The sequence below is a fragment of the Nannospalax galili genome, unplaced genomic scaffold (assembly GCF_000622305.1).
Source record: "Nannospalax galili isolate Female #2095 unplaced genomic scaffold, S.galili_v1.0 scaffold107, whole genome shotgun sequence".
Classification (NCBI taxonomy): Eukaryota; Metazoa; Chordata; class Mammalia; order Rodentia; family Spalacidae; genus Nannospalax; species Nannospalax galili.
The window spans coordinates 1,326,467-1,347,540 of record NW_008358490.1 but is presented as its reverse complement, the minus strand read 5'-3'; the positions used below and the strand labels follow the sequence as shown (position 1 = coordinate 1,347,540).

At 41.9% G+C, this 21,074-nt stretch overlaps 1 protein-coding gene and 1 non-coding gene across 2 annotated transcripts in view; one reads left to right on the top strand and one right to left on the bottom strand.

The window, feature by feature from the left end:
* Positions 1-427: 427 nt before the first annotated feature.
* Positions 428-534, bottom strand: LOC115068192. The gene has a single exon (XR_003847571.1). It is a non-coding gene; the product is annotated as a U6 spliceosomal RNA (small nuclear RNA).
* A 4,710-nt stretch (positions 535-5,244) lies between these two features.
* Positions 5,245-21,074, top strand: part of Golga5 (golgin A5) — a gene marked incomplete in the record, with an annotated part of 34,244 nt that continues 18,414 nt past the window's right edge. The window contains 6 exon segments of the mRNA XM_008821719.2: positions 5,245-5,461; positions 7,955-8,522; positions 14,515-14,739; positions 15,937-16,156; positions 16,590-16,713; positions 20,369-20,572. Coding sequence (XP_008819941.1) covers positions 7,985-8,522; positions 14,515-14,739; positions 15,937-16,156; positions 16,590-16,713; positions 20,369-20,572 — 1,311 coding nt within the window.

Sequence of the window (21,074 nt, the reverse complement as noted above, 5' to 3'; positions counted from 1 at the left end):
ATCCCCTTCTAACCAAGCTGCTCAAAAGTCTACTTACATTCTCTCACATTACTGTATTTCATCTCAGACTTGTGCCTTGTAAAGCACACAGGAGTATCTGAGAGTCACTAGTGCTTCTTTGGGTCAAATCAAAACAAAGGTAGAATAAAGTCACTCACATGCATTCAAACCACACATTCCTTATAGATTATGGTGAGAAATTTGAAAAAGATCTTCAGCACCAAAAGAAACAAGAGATGAGAATATATCACAGAAGTCATGTACACAGATTATTCAATAATCTCAAGATACATTGATTATTCAAATTGATTGTTGTATAGTCTAATCTTGAAGAATAGCTTTCTCACCAGCTACATAACATTCCCAGCAGTAAAGAACGGTGTGAAACTTTGGCCTAAATTAACTTTTTGTCATAATCATAGCCTATAAAAATACGTGCTGCTTCACAAATTTGCATGCCATCCCAGGGCAGGGGTCATGCTAATCTGCTCTGTGTCTTTCCAATTTTAGTATATGTGCCGCCAACATCAGCACAGGGAAAAGTGGGGGTTTTTTTGTTTGTGTATTTTTGTTTAGTGACCTGAACTTATTTTTCTTCTTCACAGTGTGTTCACACTGGTGTTTCTTTTCTTTCCTTCCCTTTCTAATGTTTTATTTATTTATTTTTATTTTATGTGTATGAGTATTCTGCCTGCATATATGTAAATGCATCTGTGTCATGCAATGCCCACAAAGGCCAGAAGAGGGTGTTGGATCCCTTTGAACTGGGGTTATAGATGGTTGTTAGCCATCATATGGGTGCTGGGAACTGAACCTGGTTCCTCTGCAAGAGGAGCCAGTGCTCTTAACCACTGAGCCATCTCTATAGCCCCCTTATTTTTGTTTGTTTGGGGTTTGCGTTGTTTTGTGTGTGTGGCCTCTGCATCTATGCCTCTGGGTTCATGCTCAGTAGAGATGGATGAAGGGCTAGAGCTTTTGCAAGGTGCTCTAAAACTTGGGCACAGCCCTTTAGACCACCATAAAACTTATCAAAACCCACTATGGCTAGTTCATTACTTGGGTTTGCCAACCTCTCAGCAACCAACCAGTCAGCTATTTACCTGACCACTATTGTCACCCAGGTGTCTAGGATGTTGGCATTTCCAGCTGAGCTCCTTGGCCAAGGGACTTTTTCTGACCCCACCTCTAATTAAGTCAGCAATACCATGTTTCTAGTTTTACAAACTTACCCAGCCTTGACTGAATTATCCCATGGAAATGGGTAGCTGAAGAGGAAATTTTCTCAGGCTAAAATGTCGCAGACTTGTGGTTCTTACCCAAATTGTAATGTTTTTCTTAAATAAATGCTTAATTTATGTCATATATGTGGTCAACGTCCAGGAAGTTGAAATGGTTGTTTAAAATAATTTTGTTCAATTTTATCACAGGGAGAACTTTGCCAAGATCCTTGCCCTGTCATTGCAAAAGTCACAATGAGCTGCTTAAAATGTCATCTGAAAGCTCTTTCCATCATTGTCCTTTCCCAACCTCCTGGAGCAGACTCACTTGGCCATGCTAGAGGCTTCCATCTCCCCTTCCTTGTGGAGGAGTTAGTATCTCTGGAGGCATCTGAGCAGGTAGGAAGAGGGGGAAAAGGGACTGGGTAAGGTTGTGGCCTTTCTGTGGGTTGTACTGTTTCCCTGACTAATCCAGCCTATCCCCCAATGACTTCTGGGTGGGCAGGTGTTTCTATGCTGATTCTGTAAGGCAGGTGTTATATGATTTTTCCTGGGGAGACCTGAGCTGATGTCTTCACACCCCAGACAGGGACATCGAAAACAGACCAAAGAAATAATTCTATCCAAGTCCAGGGTGGTGAACCAGTGAGTTTATTAGGGTCTCTAACAGGATCATAGATAAGGAGCTATTTACAAGAAAGAGGGTGACTCAGACAGCGCATCACTGTAAAGTCCACCGCGACATGGGTGAGGACCCATGAAAGCAGCATCCATGGAGCTCCCTGAACAGCTTACATGTAGTGACATCGCAAAAGAGTATCTCTCCCCACCCCAGCAATTGTTTATTGCTCATGTAACCTCCTAGTGTGCCTTGTGATTCTTGAAACTTTCTTGCATGTTCTTAGCTTTTTATGAGTATTGTGAGCCTCTCCCATCACTCCATAAGGAGGAAGATATAAGTACACATTAGGGATATATGTAGGTTCTTGAAACACTTTTTTAAATGTGTGTTTTGTCTGCATATATGTAAATGCACCCATTTTGTGCAATGTCCACTGAACCCGGAAGAGGGCATCATGTGCCCTGGAACTGGAGTTATGTACAGTTGTCAGCCACCATGTGGATGTTGGGAACTGAACCTGAGTCCTCTGGAAGAGCAGCCAGTGCTCTTAACCACTGAGTCATCTCTCCAGACCCATTGTGGGTTTTGTTGTTGTTGTTGTTGCTGTTGGGTTGTTTTGTTTTGCTTTTAACATAGGGCTTCAGGTTTCACACACTGGTCTTGAACTCATTGTGTAGCTGCGGATGACTTTCTGATCTTCCTGCCTCTACCTCCCAATTGCTGGGATTACACACATGCACCAACAGGCCTAATTTATGCTGTGCTAGGGATTGAGCCTAGGGCTTTGTGCATGTTAGGCAAGCACTCTGTCAACTGACCTATATATCTCCAGTCCATATTTGGGGGGGGGGCATGTCCACTGCCAATATATTTTTCAAAGATTTATTTATTCTTATTTTATGTATATGAATGTTTTCCAACAACATATGGTGTATATATGCACCATGTGTGAGCCTGGTGTCCTTGGAGGCTAGAATAGGGCATTGGATGACTATGAGCCATCACATATGGGCTGGGAACAAAACAAGGGTCCTCAGCTAAAGCAGCTTAACTGTTGAGCCATCTCTCTACCCCCCACTGCCAATATTTTTGATGTGGGAGATTTGGTTTTGTCTCAGCTTCTTTCATTCTTACCTTTCAGTGGCTAAGAACATTGCTCCTGGGGTCATCCTGATCTAGGTTTAAAACTTAGATGTGCCAGACTTGGTGGCCTTTAATCCCAGCAAACTTGCTGAATTTGGTGTCTTGGTTTATAAAATGGAGTAAGGTATTAGGTTTTATTAGTTAAGGCTGTGGAAAAACCAATCCTAAGTCTTACTAGCATCTAACTGCCAAGGTCTAGTTCTCACTGATGTGACACGTTGAACGTAGGCTGTTTCACACTCCATTTTTTCTTTCAGGACCCAGGCTGACAGAACAGCCCCACCTGGGACATGTATACTCATGAAAGAAAAGAGAGAGATAGAGGATATACCAGAGACTCTGAAAGCTTCTGCTTAGCCAGGGCAAAAGTCACATCTGCTCAAGTGCCATTGGCCAAGAGCAGGTCATATGATTGCCCTGGCCTGCAGGGCGGGAGATGGAGACTGGAACTCCCAGGGACCTGGAATGATGGGACAAGAGACACGAAGAATGACAGCAAGACAAAGAACTCTGATCAAGCTGCCAAAGTTTATTTTTCCACGGGGATTCTTATACAGGCTGAAGCAGGAAGTTAGCTGGGGAAGAGGGAGGGAAGGTGTTGTCTCAACGGGTTAATGAATGTCCCTTAGGATGAGGGGACCTGGTGCCATGAGTCTGGTTGCAGACTAAGGAAATTGGTGGTTGCTCAAACTTATCTTAGGTTGCTTATCTTAGGGGGCAGGGAGGACTGATCAGCAAGTTCTCTGGAGGCTGCTTGCCCTGGGGGGCAGGGAGGGCTGCCAGGCAGCATGGTCTCCCACATATGATCAAAATGACATCAGTGACACTGGAAAGGATCCTTCCCTCCTGGGATGTGTTGTAGTCACCTGGCAACTGCTGAGGATAAATAACCCTTAGGAAGAACAGCTTAATAGTTGAGAACTGCAACATCACTTACCACACAATCAGAACAGCTTATTCCTTACAGTTATTGTGAGAATTAAGTGATGCGCAAGCAACTCTGTACTTAATGAGGACTCCATAAACACAGCTATAGTTATGACTACCACCTATGCTGCCAAAAGTGTTCATCTTCACTGAACTGGACTAACCTTGACTTAAAAGGAAGATAAATGGGGCTAGAGAGATAGCTTGGTGGGTAAGAGCCCTGGATGCTCTTGTAGAGGACCAAGGTTTGATTTCCCGCACCCATATAGCACCTTACAACTGTCCATAACTCCAGTTTCTAGGATTGGATACCGTCTTCTGGCCTCTGTGGGCATTGCATGACATGGATGCATGAACAGACATGCAAGCAAAACAGTCATACACATAAAATTAAAAAATTTAAAGGAAGAAAATGTTATAATTATTGCTGGGTTATTTAGTACTTATTTTTATTTTTATTTTATTTTTTGGGGTCTTTTTGAGACAGGGTTTCCCTGTAGCCCTAGCTGGCCTGGAACTTGCTATGTAGGCCAGGCTAACCTTGAACTCACAGACATCTGCCTGCCTCTGCCTCCCGAGTGCTGGGACTAAAGGTGTGTGCCACCACACCAGCTACTATTATTTATTTTTAAGATTTTATCTTTTTAGTGTACAGAGTAAATCTGCAAGAAAGTAAGTGTACCACGTAGGCACCTGATGCCTGTAGAGGCCAGAAGAGGGCATAGGGTCCCCTGGAACTGAAGCTACAGATGGTTGTAAGCTGCCATGTGGGTACTGGGAACCCAACTTACATCATCTGGTAGGGTAGTCAGTGCTCTTAACCACTGAATCATCTCTTCGGCTCCTGTATTTATTTTTAAATATTTTTTTTAATTTCATGTGTATGAGTGCTTTGCCTGGATGCAGGTAAGTGCACCCATGTATGTCATGCCCCAGAGGCCAGAAGAGGGCGTTGGATCCCTTGGAACTGGAGTTACAGGTGGTTGTTAGCTGTGATGCGGGTGCTGGGACTGAATGTAGGTCCTCTGGAAGAACAGCAAGTGCTCTTAATTGTTGAGCCATGTCTCCAACTCCCCATTATTTATTTTTGATGCGTATGTGGGCAAGCTGTGCCTCGAAGCCCACGTGGAAGTCCCAGGACAGCTTGCTGGAGCTGAAGCTTAGCCCAGTTGGCTAGAGCCTCATACCCAGCCCAAGAGGGCGCGTCTCTGTCGCCACGTGGCCCACCGAGGCCACGCCTCGTTGTGGGCGTGGTCCTCTATGTTGTGCTGGCCGCATGCAGGCGCGGTCCATGCCAAACGCACGCCCGGCGAGGGCGGAAGCGGGGCGTGGCCAGGCGCGAGGGCCCCGAGGCCGCTGGCCCTGCTGCCTGCGTGGCCTATAGCCGGCTAGACTTCCGCCGCTCAGGCAGCTGAGCGGCCACTCTGTTTTGGGGTCCTCGCCGCCCTTCCACGTCTCCCGGAAGAGTTAGCTGGGAGGCCCGGGAGGATTCCGCTCCTGAGTGGGTCCGGGCAGGCGACGAGGCCGCGGCGTAGCCGCTCGGTGTCCTCAGGTGAGGCGGCAGCCTGGGCGGGACGGTCCGCCCGAGCGGCAGCAGCCCCGAGAGCTGGGCTCCCGATCCGGTCTGCGCCTTGCTCGGCTGCCCGGCTGGTCTTCGATCCCGGGCCGCGAAGGGGACACGACAGCCCTGGAGGCTCACGCAGTCAGGCTGACTGTCCGGCTGACTGTTGTGCTCCCGGACCCGGCCGCGGAGGGGCCTCAGTGGGGTTTGTCTTCGCCTCCCGGGATCCACGCACCGCCTGACACTGCCTGGGCTGACCCCCGACCCCGGCCTGTGTGACACCTGACTTTCCACCCTGCCCGGGCGGCGCCAGCTTTGCACCACCTGTCCCCTTTGTGTCTGTCCCTGGGACAAGAGCCCAGGCTCTAGTGTCTGTAATCCACGTGAGGGCCCACGGCGGTGTTTTAGTGCTCTACTCACTTTAAGAAGGGAGGCATTTGCCTCTAGGCATTTTTATTAGCGGTAATAGTCAGGTCATCACCAGTTTCTAACCTTTACTCCTGTATGGAAATTTCTGTTTCAGAATGCATTTCACCCCCGTTTTCCTTTTATTTCTCATAAACTGAAAAAGAGACGTAATATGTTTTCCTAAAGAACAGATTAAAGATGAGCTTCTTCCTTATGAGGTTATTGCCGATTAAAGATGAGCTTCTTCCTTATGAGGTTATTTGGGTGTTTAGCAGTTAGAAATGGGGAGGAAGGGGTTCAAAGGTGGGTTTGACACTGGGCTGACTTAGAGTTTCAGTATCAAAGCCCTGATATCTTTCTTCACTCTTTCCACATCTGTTTGTTTTAAAAGGACTTTGCTATGTATCATATAATGTAGCTGTGAAAATTACGTGTGATAATGTTTACACAGCATCTGGCACATAAAAGTGAATTCTTTCAGTATTTATGAGAATGCCTCTGTGGGCTGGATTCTGGGAATTCATTGGTGAGCAAAACAGAAGTGGTTATCCAACCACTCCCCTGGCACCAACAGGGAGAGACTGGTGTTTTACAAACAATTACAGAACTGAAGGACTGTGAGGCAAAAGGAAGAGTATGAACACAGACTGATAGGACCTAGTAGAGATGGAAAGAGAATGCAGATGCATTGTCTTGAAGAAAGTTGAACTATCTAACAGTTCCAGGCCCAAAGACTGATGGCCACATTCAAGAAATGGTTGTTGGCTTTATAGTGAACTTTCTTCTCTATGGTAGGGGTTAATTACTTTATCATTACCTTAATCAAATGTGGTACCTATAGTATTGGTTGAATAGATCATCTGTGCAATCATTTCTTGAAAGTTTGAGGTCTGTTCAACATGCACATAGTAGGTAATGAGTATTTGAATTACTGAAATTTTGTTTTAGTCATATATGTGCATACCCAAATCCTAACTTTGCTTCAGTTTAACATTGATAGCTTTTGTATTAATCAGAAAATTTTCTTTTTTTTTTCAAGTCCAGATTCTAAAACAGTTTTCAAAGAACTTTTTACTTTTTTATGCTGAAATTTTACCAAATGTGTCGTCTGCTATTTGGATACTGTATGAATTCGCTGGGGCAACCATGAGAAAGTAACAGACTGGATGGATTGGACAGTAGAAATTTATTTTCTCAGAGTTCTGAGTCTAAGACCAAGGTGTTGGCAGGGTTGATTTTATGAATATTCATTTAATTGTTGTGTGGTGGGGGTATGGAGGGGCATGTGTGTGTACAAGGTCAGAGGACTTCTGGGAGCCAGTTCTCTCATTCCAGTATAAGCTTCTTGGACTGAACTCAGGTTGTCAGGCATTTGGGCACCTGTTGAACCATCTTTCCTGCCTAGCAGGGTTGATTTCTCAAGAGTTTCTTTTGGCTTCCTATCTTCTCTTTGTCATTACATGGTCTCTTATGACTGTGTATACATTTTGTCTTATAAAGATGTCACTTTAATTACCTCTTTAAAAACCCTGTTTCCAAAAACAGCCACTTTCTGGGGTCTGGGGGTTTGGAATTCAGTATGCGAATTTCATGGGAACACAATACAGCATATATCAGGTATTCTTGCTATGTGAAGATTTGCCCTTCATTGAAATAAGGAAGATGACAGTAGTTACAGTAGTTATAGCTACTACAATGAGTTACTGTCTGCCAAGCATTTTGCATTGTTTTTTTCTGTGTTATTTGATCTTAAAATCCTTCTGAGTTGGTGCAGTCATGTGTCCCTGTAGTCGGAACTGCTTTGGATGTTGACAGGACGGTGATTTGAGCCTGGTGTTCAAGGGCAGGTTGGGCAGCATAGCCAAAACCTCTCAGAACAAATATACAAACAAAAACATTTTGTGACACTTATTTTTCCTCTCTTTTCAAGATAAAGTTTCTCAGCTTCTATTAATAATTTTTCCAAGGTTGCCTGGCTAGTAAGAGGCAGGTTAGGATTTTAAGCAAGGTCCAGAGCTTAGTGGTAGCCATTACATGACTGTTTGTCACTCTGATCACATCTTGTTCTTTTTACAGGTGCCTCAAGAGAATTATTCTACTGCCATCATGTCTTGGTTTGCTGATCTTGCTGGAAGGGCGGAAGATCTTTTAAACCGAGTTGATCAAGGGGCTGCAACAGCTCTCAGAAAGGAGAATGCCAGCAACACCTTACATAGCAAAAGTACTGACTATTCTGAACTTGACCAACAAAACACAGATTTGACATACCAGACTGGACTTAAAGCTACGTATATTTCCTCAGCTGCTGATAACATCCGACATCAAAAAGCCACCATCTTAGCTGGCACAGCAAATGTGAAAGTAGGATCCAGGACTGCAGGGGAGGTCTCCCATCCTCTTGAACATTCATCTGCCCCTAGGCCTTCATCCCAGTTTGTCCGAAGGAAAAAGTCGGAACCTGATGATGAGCTGCTGTTTGATTTTCTTAACAGCTCCCAGAAGGAGCCCAGTGGGAGAGTGGAATTCAAGAAAGAGAAGAGCAGAGCACCTATCTTTCCAAGTTCTCAGTCATCAGTTAGCTCTGTGAATGCCAGCGTAACTGCCATCAAGGCTACTGAAGAAAATTCTGGGAGCCAAAGCCATGGTAGTTCATCTGTTGTCTTTCTTTCAGAATTAAGCAGATTGGATGTTTCGTCCTAAGTTAATATGTTCTGGTAGTACTTTTAATCCATCGTTACAGGATCTGTCCCCACGGTTATAAGAGATGGCTCTTTGTCGGTGTATGGTGTCAACGTGGGTGGCAGTATTGCATACCCTTCGTCAATACCTGGTTAGACGAGGGACTTTAAATAGTATCTGTTGACCTTTACCAAACTTAACATCTAAGAAATTTTGTCACATTTAAGATATGCAAATTATTAGGGTTATAACAGCAATAAGCTGGCCAGGTGTGGTGGTACATGTCTTTGATTCTAGCACTCAGGAGGCAGGGGCAGGCGGATCTCTGTGAGACTGAGGTGATAGCCAGTTCCAGGCCAGCAGAAGCCTCAGCTATCTCAAAAAGACAAAAACGAGTAAACAAAAAAAAATCAGCTGTTCTTTACATATCTGGGTGGGGGAGGGGCATGTTTTCCATAGAAGGCTAAGAGGCTAAACTTTGATTCAAGAGAAGAGTTGAAGACATTGACCTAGTAAAAAAGTAATAGCTTAGACTTCTGCTTTTTCAGTGACTTACTGAGCTGTAAAGTTACCTGAGCAAGTATCTCTTCTGTAAAATCAGGTTAGCATGGTAGTGTGGATAATTGGAATGCCTGCTAAACATTTAAAGTAGGAGTACACATGATAGGTTCTTGCAGGAATTTATTTTTTTATTTATTTGTCTTCTAGTACCAGTAGGCCTTACACATACCAAGCAAGCATTTTATCAGCTGAGTTATAGCGCTCACCTTTATACTTGCTGGTTTGAAACAGGGTCTCACTAAATTGCACAGGCTGGCCTTGAACTTACTCTGTAGTGTAGGGAGGCCTTGAACTTGCAGTCCTTTGCCTCAGTCTCCTGAATAGTTCAGATTACAGAAATTCTTTATAGATTTCTGATGAACAGGAACATATTCTCAAATGTTAAAACTTTTCTGACCATTTTTGGGTATTGATAAGTGAAATCTGTACCTTTAAGATACAAAGTTGTATAGAAGAGTGGGCTTGGAGCTTGTAAAATAGGGGCAAGTAGTAGCAATTGGCTCACCACATTAACACACTCGTGCATTTCTTCTTACCATTCTTGATTAATTATACAAATGTGATGAGAACTTGGTGGGTACAGGGTTAAAGAAGTGCCCAGTGGATAAAATAGTTGTGTAAACATAATTTACTGTAGTGTAGTAAATGAAATAATTAACGTTTATGAAAGCATTGTGGAGGCATAACTAATTGCTCAAGGTAATAAGAAAAGAATTCACAGAGGGTCTGTATTGTAAGCTGTATCTTAAAAGATGAATAGGAGATTTCCAGTTTCTCAAAAAAGAAGTTGGAGATGTATTCTAAACAGAACAAATTCTTCAAAGGGTGCTAGTGTAGAAAGAGGTAGAAGGAAATACTGGAAACAGTGAATCTGTGATGAACATTAATGAAGAAAGTGAGACCAGCAGAGGAAATGGGGAGCTCTTTGTAAAGGCCCTGTGTAAGAACTCCCTTGTTTAAACCCATTGGTTCCCATAGCTCATGGCTAAAGATTGGTCCCTGAGCAACCACTTGTGTGACTAATAAAAAAGGAATTATGGGGTGTGTCCCTAGACCCCCTGAGTCAGATTTTCTGGATGGAATAGGCCACCTGAATTCTTTTGTTCCCTAACTGGTTGTTAGCCAGTGAGCAGAGGCAAGTGGATCTCTGTGACTTTGAAACCAGGCTTGTCTACACAGTGAGTTCCAGGTCAGGCGGGGCTACATGGCGAGACCCTGTTTCAAAAGAATGAAAGAAAGAAAGTTGCAAGGAACTGACATAGACAATGTGATGCTAACAGAAGTCTAATAGAGCAATTTTTTGTACTTTTAAGGACAACAATGTACATTTCATTGTGAAGAATGGTCCGAAAGGAACCTGGTTGCCAGGGAAATGGATTAGAACTAGTCATATTACATGGAAGTTATAAAAATTAAGTTTTATTTTTCCCCTAGGCTGGAGTCAGCCTTGGGACTAACCACATTTTGGGACAAATAATTTATCCTTGTAGGATGGTTAGCAGCTTTTTTGTTCTAGCCTATTAGATGTCAACAGAACCCAGTTCAGGAGCTAGAAATGTCTCCACACATTGCTAAATGTCCCATGAAGAGGTGACCTGTTCCAGTTAAGAATCAGAGCTCTCGAGCATACAGAAGTGAAGTTGGTGAGTCGTAGGGTATGGCAGAGTTCAACTGCACTCACGACACCAAAGTGACTTCCTGAAGAGTTTCTCACCAGTTTATACTTGCCAGTTGTGCTAAGGAGTCCTTTTGTTCAACATTCTTGCCAGCTTTAGATGTTTTCTACATGAAGTTTTGTTTTCTAATCAGGCTTACTATCATTTTTTGATTGCTCTCACTGTTAATATGGATGAGCAACATTCAAATATTTGACTGCTGATGTCATTTTCTATTCAAATCTTTGTCATTTTTTTCTATTGAATTGTTGTCTTTGTGTTGATATTCTGAACTCTACCCACTGTGCCACATTACCAGCCCATCCTGTATATTTTTATTTATAAAGATGTAAGATCAACATTTTTACTGAGTTTTCTAGTCCCTTAACATGGTATGATTTCAGCATTTTTGTCTTTCATTCAGATTATATAATTTTCTCCATAAAGATCTTGCAAACTTCTGCACGGTTTGAATAATTTACCTTTTGTGCTTGTGCATATGCGTGTCATGCTAGGGATTGAACCCAGGGCCTCATGAACACTAGGCAAGTGTTCTACTTTGGAGCTTTATCCCCAGCACTGTTTTTACTTTTTATTCTGAGATGGGGTTGCAGTAAGTTTCTCAGGCTGGCTTTGAACTTGTTCTATAGCCCAGGAAGCCTTGAACTTGGAATCTTCCTGGCTTAGTCTCCTGAGCAAGCTGGTATTAAAGGTTTGCCCCACAGGGCCATCTAGTCTACATTTTTTGAACTGGTATAAGGGACAGTCCTTACATGTTTGCTTGCTGCTGCTGCTGTATTAGTTTTATATAGACATAGCAACCTAGAAAACTCCCAGTTCTCATATGTTCTTACTAACTTTTTAAAAAATAGAGCTCATTTCATGTGAGTTTTGTATTAGGTTTTTCCTAAATGCTTTTTTTTTTTTCAATTTTATGTGTATGAGTGTTATGCCTGCATGTAATCAAGTGCACCCATGTGTGCAATACCCACAGAGGCCAGAAGAGGGTATTAGATCCCCTGGAACTGAAGTTACGGATGGGTGATTGTTAGCTACCATGTGGGTCCTGGGAACCAAACCTAGGTCCTCTGCAAGAACAGCCAGTGCGCTTAACTCCTGAGCCATCTCTCTAGACCCCTTAAATTCTTTATAATCACATTAAGGAGTTCTCTTATCTAACTAGTTTGAGTCTTATGTTGAATCTCAGCTGTTTGTTTCCCCTCTGCTTTTGGAGAGGATATGATTTGACATTAATGTATTATGCTAATCAATTGGTTTTGTTGTTGTTGTTTAGGAGTGAAGACGGGGCCTCATGTGTAGTCCAGGCTGCTCTTGAACTCACAGAGTAGTGAAGATGATCTTGAATTCTTGATTCTACTACCTCCACCTCCCAAGTACTGGGATTCCAAGCTTGAGTCACCATGCCTAACTAAATCAGTTTTGGTTTTGGTTTGGTTTGGTTTTGCTTTGCTTTGTTGCAGTGTCTCACTGTATAGCTCTGGTTGGCATGGAACGCCCTATATAGACCAGGCTGGCCTTGAACTTTTAGTGAGCTTCCTGCTAAATCACTTGATTTTTTTTAAGACTTCATTTATTTATTTTTATTTTATGTGTATGAGTATTTTGCCTGCATGTATGTAAATACACCCATGTCATGGAGGTCAGAAAAGGGCATTGGAATTCTGGAACTGGAGTTACAGATAGTTGTTAGTCACCATGTGGGTGCTGGGAACCAAACCTGGGTCCTCTGCAAGAGCAGTCAGTGCTTTTAACCACTGAGCCATCTCTCCAGCACCTTCCTTTTTAAATCTTTTTTTTTTTTAACTTTTATTTGTACAAGTATTTTGATTGCCAGTATGTTTATTGGTATGTGTGGAAGAGGATGACAGAGCCAAAGCTATCATGTGGGTGCCGGAAGTTGAACCTGGGTCCTCTGGAAGAACAGCAAGTATTCTTAACCCAAGCCATCTCTCCAGCCTGAAAATAAATCTTTACTGTCTAGTCAGTGTTCAGATTTCCTGTTTATATCATACTAAAAAAAAATTTTTGTCTCTTTGGGACTCCAAGTAAGAGTTGAGATCTTAGTATCCTTTTAATCTATAGACTACTCCCTACATTCTTTCTTTTGTATTCTATTTGTTGAGTAACAAATGTGAATTTTAAGAAATTATGTATACATGATAAATACATTATAAATTTAATTATAATTTTTTGATTCATGAGTTAAATTTTTTCCTTAATTTCAGTCATGGGATTTTCCCATTTTTATACAAGATTTTTAACTGAATTGCATTGAGGTCAGAAATAATCTGTGTGTTTCAGTAAGTCAGTTTATGTGCTCCATGTATCCTTTGAAAGGAAATGTCATCTGTGCGTGGATGCTTATGTGTATGTGTGTGTTACTGCGTGTGTGTGTGTGTGTGTGTGTGTGTGCCACTGTACTCATGGCGGTCAGAGGACAACTTGAGGAAGTTGGTTTTCCCCTTCCACTATGTAGGTTCTAGGGATCAAACTCAGGTCATCAGGCTTGGTGGCAAGCACCTTTACAAACTGAGCCATCCTTCTTACCCTGTAGTCAGTTTTGGGGGAAAAAAATTGTGGGGTGGTTACTTTAAGACAAGGTCTAGAACTTGTAATCTTCCTGTGTCATCCTCCTAAGTGCTAGGATTACTGGCATGTGCCGTCAGCCTGGCTCTCATTTTGCTATTCATTTTGAGATTGAGTCTAAGTATGTAACTGGCCTTGAATTTACAATATAACCCATGTTCACCTCAAACTTGTGGTGCTCCTCCTGCATACACCCCCTAGGTGGTGGGGTCACAGGTTTGTACCTGGCTTCTTGTGTTTTTAATTTTCATTTCCTTGATCAGTAAAGGTAAGAGCTTTGTCATGTTATTGCTTGTTATCTAACCTTTTAAAAAGACCTCTTCTGCCCATAGTTATTATTTTAATCAGCTTTACCATTTACATAGGTAATTTTATCACATAATTTAAAAAATAAGGGCCTTGAGAGATGGCTCAGCAGTTAAGAACACTGGCTGTTCTTGAAGAAGACCTGAGTTCAAATCCCAGCACCCACATGGCAGCTAACAACTGTCCATAACTCTAGTTCCGGGGGATCGATAGCTTCTTCTGTCCTCCATGGGCATTGCATGACATGGGTGCACTTACATGCATGCAATGCATGCATACACATAAGATAAAAAATAATAAATAAAAATAAGTTAAATGTATGTTTGCCTCACATTTAGCAGGAAATTAAAAGTAAGATGAATTTGTATTTATGAGGCATTCTTTGGTAGAATATTTTAGATTTCAGTTGGGTTATGACAGATTGCTGTGACTTGTTCTATTAGCCCCCTTGCTTTGAAACCCACTGCCATTCTATTGTGCTTTCCTGGTGTTTTCAGTGTTGGCACCCCAGACCTCCTCTTTCAAAACCATTTCAGAAACAAGCATTTAAACGATTTCTGGTTTTTTCTTCCCAGGACTGTTTTTATGTTCTGTTCCCATTCCTTCAGTGTGTCCCAACTTCAAAGATCCTTGCAGGTCCGTAATCTCCATTTGTGAGATGGGTTTTATCAGAGGATTTGTTGAGGATTAATGGTACTTTTATGGTATGCTAACTATAGCAAACAACTCACCAAAAGCCATTCTAAAAAGCAGGTCTTTACTGCTTATCTGGTGATATTGCTAATCTAACGAAGTATGTTATGTTCATTTTTTTTTTTTTTTTTACAGAAGTGAATAGTTCTGATTCTATTCCTGAAGGCCACAAGGAATCCTCAAAGGAAAGCCTATCATCAAATGCCACCAGCACAGAGCACAACCCAGCACCTAATGATGGAGACAGATCACACGAGCTGTCTAATCTCCGACTGGAAAATCAGCTGCTTAGGAATGAAGTCCAGTCTTTAAATCAGGAAATGGCCTCATTACTTCAAAGGTCCAAAGAAACTCAAGAAGGTGATGAGGCCTTAATGAAACGAGGCTTGGGAAATGTTCTGATACAAAACATAGAGTTTTAAGCCAGTTAGGAACCCCTAAAGTTTTTGTAGCCCAGGCTGTCCTTGGTCCTGCCCTCAGGCTCCAAGTGCTAGGTTTGCAGATGTGGACCACTTTATTTAGGAACTGATAGGTAGGTGCTGGAAAAGTGACTCAGTGGTTAAGAGCACTGGCTGCTCTTGCAGAGGACCCAGATTCAGTCCCCAGCACCCACATGGCAGCTAACAACTGTCTATAACTCCAGTTCCAGGGGAGTCTAGCACCCTTTTCTGACCTCCGTTGGCATTGCATGACGTAGGTGCACTTGCATACATGGAGGCAATACATTTGTACACATAAAATAAAAAATAATAAAATATTTAAAAAAATTTTTTTAAATGGTGTTGTGGTGGTGGTGGCTGACAGCTTTTCTGATGGTGGATGAGCATGCAGAAATGAGCACTGCATTGCTCTTTTGCACTGATTTCCTAGGCTAAAAGAACATTTATTTGTAGCAATAATTGTATGAATCAAATTCTTTGCTCTGTTTCTCTTCAGGTTTGGTTTTATTTTGTTCTTCCTGGAGTATAACTTGATTTGCCTTTCCAGTCTTTTACTTGTCTCTAGTAGAATGCCACAGATGCACTGACATGTTAGTACTGTTAACACTGCAGCCTACCAGTTTGGTCTCCCAATGCTTTCTGAGATATTTCCAGAAAAATCATTGTGGAAGAGCAGCTTAGCCCATTCATTCTTTTTTCTAGCCTGTTAAATCTAGGGTAGGTTGTGACTATTGGCCTTGAAAAATGGGAGTCCATTTGGGGCAAGAACAAATTGAAAGTTGTTGTGGCCTAATTTTGACAGTAAGTGGAAGGGACAGAGTCTACATATATAATGAAAAGGATTTATTTGGTTTTGCTTGTAAAGAGAAATTTTGTTTTGGGGGACTGGAGAGATGGCTCAGTGGTTAAGAGCACTAATTGTTCTTGCAGAAGACCTGGGTTCAGAGCCTAGCACCCACACAGCAGCTAATAACCACCCATAACTCCAGTTCCAGGGGATCCAGTGCCCTCCTTTGTCCTCTGCAGCACTGCATGACATGGGTGCACTTACATACATGCAGACATAACACTGATAAAATAAAAATGAATAAAAAAAGAGAAATTTTGTTTTTTATAGAATTAAACACAGCAAGAGCAAGAGTTGAAAAATGGAACGTTGATCATTCAAAGAGTGATCGAATAACTCGGGAACTAAGAGCCCAAGTTGATGACCTTTCTGAATCAGTGGCTGCAAAGGATTCCCAGCTGGCTGTCCTCAAAGTGAGACTCCAGGAGGCAGACCAGCTGCTGAGTTCTCGCACAGAAGCGCTGGAAGCCTTACAGAGTGAAAAGTCACGGTAAGGCAGTTCTACTAATAAAAAGTAAGCTAGAGTGTTCTCTTTCCAATACTAGTAATGGTAAATACTGTAATGTATTCTACTTAGGAAAATTTAGCTCTTTGCACATTTACAAGAGGGAAAGTTTATTTTGGTAATATTGGAAATGTAGTGATTGAAGTGGATTCGTTGTTTGACTTGAGATTCATGTTTAGCAAATTCTGAATTTAAAAGTATTTGAAAAGCATAGTGCTATTAATCATTTACTATATAGTATGTACTTATATATAGGGCCTGAAAATATAGAACTTTATTCCATTAGGAAAAATAATCTCATCAGAATGTTTTAGACCATCTTTTTTGTAAAACTAACTCTTCAGTGTTCTGAAGATCACACTGCCTGATCACCGTTCCTGTAGAAATGGGTTCTCTCATGGGATGCATTTTCTTTTAGAATAATGCAGGATCACAATGAAGGTAGTAGCCTACAGAATCAAGCTCTGCAAACTCTTCAGGAGAGGCTGCATGAAGCGGATGCCACTCTGAAGAGAGAGCAGGAGAGCTACAAACAAATGCAGGTTAGGAGGGAGACAGTGTTCCATTGGGATGCTTGGACAGGAGGGCATTTCTCTGCATTCTATAGCACATTGGTTCTTCAGGAAAGTTTCACATGCATTTTGTAAAATGCTGTGACAGAAACCCAGATCCTTGAAAAATTACCTTGATCCTTGCTAAATTTATTTCATGTGCGAGAGAAAATGAGAATGATTAATATTCACTGGGAATGTGCATGATCCACTCAGTCTGGTTGTGCAGCTGCCATCACCATTATTTCAGCAAATGTGAATTTGGGGCATCTTGTTTAATTGTGTCCAGCTTAACCTGATTTTTTTTTTAAATATTTTTTTTATTTATTTATTATTTTTACTTTATGTGTATGTGTGTATTGCTTGCATGTAGGTAAGCGCACCTGTGTTGGGCAGTGCCCACGGAGGTCAGAAGAGGCTGTCAGATCCCCTTGAACTGGAGTTAAGGAGAGTTGTTAGCTGCCATGTGGGTGCTAGGAATTGGGAATCCATGTGGGATTCAAACCCGGGTCTTCTGCAAGAACAACCAGTGTTCTTAACCACTAAGCCGTCTCTCCAGTCCCCTATTATTTTTATTATATGAGTGTATTTGCTTGCATGTATGTGAGTGCACCCATGTCGTGCAATGCCACAGAGATCAGAAGAGGGCTTCAGATTCCCTTGGAACTGGAGTTAAGGACGGTTTGTAGCCGCCATGTGGGTGCTGGGAATTGAACCCGAGTCCTCTGTAAGAGCAGTCAGTGCTCTTAACTGCTGAGCCATCTTTCCAGCCCCTTAACCTGATTCTTTTAAGAGAATATTATTAACAGTTCTACTGGTAAAGGATTTTCTTGAAATATTTATTTTTTGTGTATGAATGTATTGCCTGCATGTGTATAAGTGCACCTGTGTTGTACAGTGCCCACAGAGGTCAGAAGGTGGTGTTGAATTCCCTGGAACTGGAGTTACAGACAGTTGTTAGCTGCCATGTCAGCACTGGGATTCGAACCCAGGTCCTCTGCAAGAGCAGTTAGCACTCTTAACCTCTGAGCCATCTCTCCAGCCCCGTAAAGGAGTTTTAATGTATCGTTCATTATGTAGTACTTTCTGATGCTTGGTGTCCACTCCAAGAGAGTTTGGATCTACCATATAAGGCAGGCTGTAGGCTTTGGTGGTTTGTTTTTGTAAGACTAGAGGGTGAGTCCAGTGGATGGCCAAGGCTGCAGATGTTCCAAAATCTGAGAAAACAGCTGAAACACTTCTGTGGCTTCAGGCATTTTGGATAGGAGTAGGTAATCTACATATTAATATCTCAGTGTGTCCATCTTAAAAATTAAGGAGGTATTTCACATTCTCTTGTCTACTGATTCTTTAAAACATGATATAGTTTACACTTGCAGTACATTTTCATTTCAGATACTCAGACATTTAAACTTTCTTCAGGGATACTTGATCTGTATTTGGATTTCTTAAAATTTACAGATGGACAGGGAGAGTCACATACCTGTTCTAAAAGTATTCACAAGTTTTTGTAAGAACAGACAGTTCCTCAAAAAAGTAAAACATAGAAGCAGAGTTATGGCCTACCATTTCTGCTCAAGGTGTCCACTTGAGAGAATGAAAGTGTATGTTCACATAGCAACTTGCTGAATGCAGATAGCAGTGTTAGGCCAAAGCTGGAAAGAATACAAATGTCTGTAATCCCAGCATTCAGGAGCAGAGGGAGGCAGATCTCTGTGAGACCCAGTCTGGCTGGGGCTACAAGAGACCCTGTCAAAAAAAAAAGGCTGGTAAACTGACAAGATGGCTCAGTAGGTAGACGTCTTGCCACACAAACCTGACAACTTGAATTGGATCCCCAGAGCCATGGTAGAAGAAAAGAACTAACTCCTGAAAGTTGTCCTCTGAGTTCCACAAGTACACCATGGCATATGTGCCCTTCCCCCACAATTACACACACTAATAATAAAAATAGGTAGGTAGGTAAATACAAAATATTTTTTTAAATGAAGTGTTGATACATACATGCTAAAGCATGTATAAATTCTTTGCTAGACCTTGGAAACATTGTACATTAAGACAGACACAGAAGGCCATGTAGTATATGATTCCATTTACATGAAATGTCCAGAATAGGAAAATAAACAACATAACAAATAACATAATAACTTGCTGAATACATGTAGCAGGATTATTCATAATAAGCCAGAGCTGGAAGTACAGTTGCTACAGGGATAAGCAAATCGTGGTATGCCCATCCAAGAACATCTTATTCAGCCATAAAAAATAATGAAGTAGAGACTGGGGAGAGAGTTTAATCTGTAAAGTGCTTGCTATTACTGGGGAATAGGTAAAGAAGATTTCTGAGTTGATGAAAATTTTCTGGAACTAAATAGTTGCACAGTTCAGTGAATACTCAGAAAACCACTGAGTTGTCATGTCGTAGAAGGACCTGTAAATTATATCTCAATGAGTTATTTTAAAAAGTTGCTAATAACAGAATTGAGTATTCATTGTTATGTTTCAGTTTAAGTTAATGACCATGAATAAACTGTAAAAATTCCTTCTGCCGACTTCTCTAGACACATCACATGCTCCACAGGCCTCAGGGGTCTTGCTGCTTTCTGCAAGGCAGGGCTTGGTTCCAAATCAGAAGTTTGTGGGTGTTAGTTATTGGCACACAGCTGAAAGTTTTCTGGCTTCTGAGTTTTCTGGTGACGGGAAATTTTGAGTGTAAAGGTAGTAATTTTCAGAACTGGGGGATTTCTTGCTTGCTAAATCAGCTAATAAATGACAATCTTTTTTTTAAGCCAAAAATTTATTGAGTAGTTGATTACAGAATTTGAAATAAAGGGAAGACTAACCATTTTCCAGAGTCTAGCTGTGCACTCCTTTTATTTTCTAGTAGGCCTCCTTGCTTTCTCTAGACCTGTTAGCCATTGATTAGCTATCATCAGACTAGATTAGTATCCAAGTGGCCAGATTCACTTCAAAATTTTCTGGGGTTTTTTTTGGTTGTTGTTGTTCTTTTTGGGACAGGATCTCCCTGTAGCCCCACCTGGCCTGGAACTCATTATGTAGACCAGGCTGACCTGGAACTCACAGACATCCACCTGCCTCTGCCTCCTGAGTGCTGCTGGGATTAAAAGCATGCACCACTACGCCCGGCCTGGTTTTTTTTTTTTTTTTTTTAAAACCCCCTGTCCTGTCTACCTGTGTGTTTGTGGTATGAAAAGCAGTCCCCGCTCCCCCCGGTGGTTTTTTTTTTTTTTTTTTTTAAACAAGATCTTGATATGCAGCCCTCACTGGCCTGGTACATAGCTAAGGATTGCTTCGGTCCTCTTTCTTAACCTCCCAAGTACTGGAATTGCAGGTGTGTGCCACCTTACCTGCCTCAGCCAGCATGTTTCTTAGAAAACAGGTCTTCAAGCCCAGTATTGGAAATTGCAATTCACTAAGCCTGGAAAAGGTCTAGCTGCACTTTGAACAAACTCCCCAGTTGGTTTTAATGTATTACTGTGTCTGAGAGCCACAACTTTAGATCCTCTTTTATTTTTATCCTCATTGTTGGTAAGAGCTAATAAATCCCAAAAGATATCTGAATGCGTGGTTGTAAATGTATTTCAAAGCCAAATGTACAATAAGTATCCTCTAAAATTTACCACAGAGTGAGTTCGCTGCACGCCTTAATAAGATGGAAGTGGAACGTCAGAATTTGGCAGAAGCAGTTACTCTGGCAGAAAGAAAATACTCAGATGAGAAGAAGAAGGCAGATGAACTCCAGCAGCAAGTCAAGCTGCACAAGTCAAACTTGGAGTCTTCGAAGCAGGAGTTAATCGACTACAAACAAAAAGCTACTAGAATACTCCAAGTAAGCACGAAATGTACTCTTCTGAATGTTCAGATGTGCCTGTTAACTGGGAGACCCAGATGCTCTCTGTAGGTCCTCTGAGAAGATTTGTTTGTGCTTGGCTGGGTTGCCTTGCTATACTTCAAGAACAGACAGACTTACTGAGAAAGGGCTCATTAAAGTCTTGATCTTAAAGAAAAATGCTGGCCACTGCCTAGTTGAGCTCTTCAATGTACCACCTTCAGCACTCTGATGATACCAGTTGTAGTTAAGCAGCTGTGGTGATTCCCGTAAAACCTGCCATCCCCCAAGGTAGCCTTCAGTTTCTTGTTGGCTTGCCTGTCACACCATGGCCTTTGCTTTTTACTTAGGATAGTCTGCCTGTCTATACTGATTCTGCCTCCATCTAAACTCATTTGAGCCCTTTCTCCATAGGTCTGTTTTCTCTTGTGTGTCTGTACTGCAGCTCTGGCTTAGCTCACAAAAGAGTGTGTAGTACCTTAGTGGAAAAATGAAGGCTAGA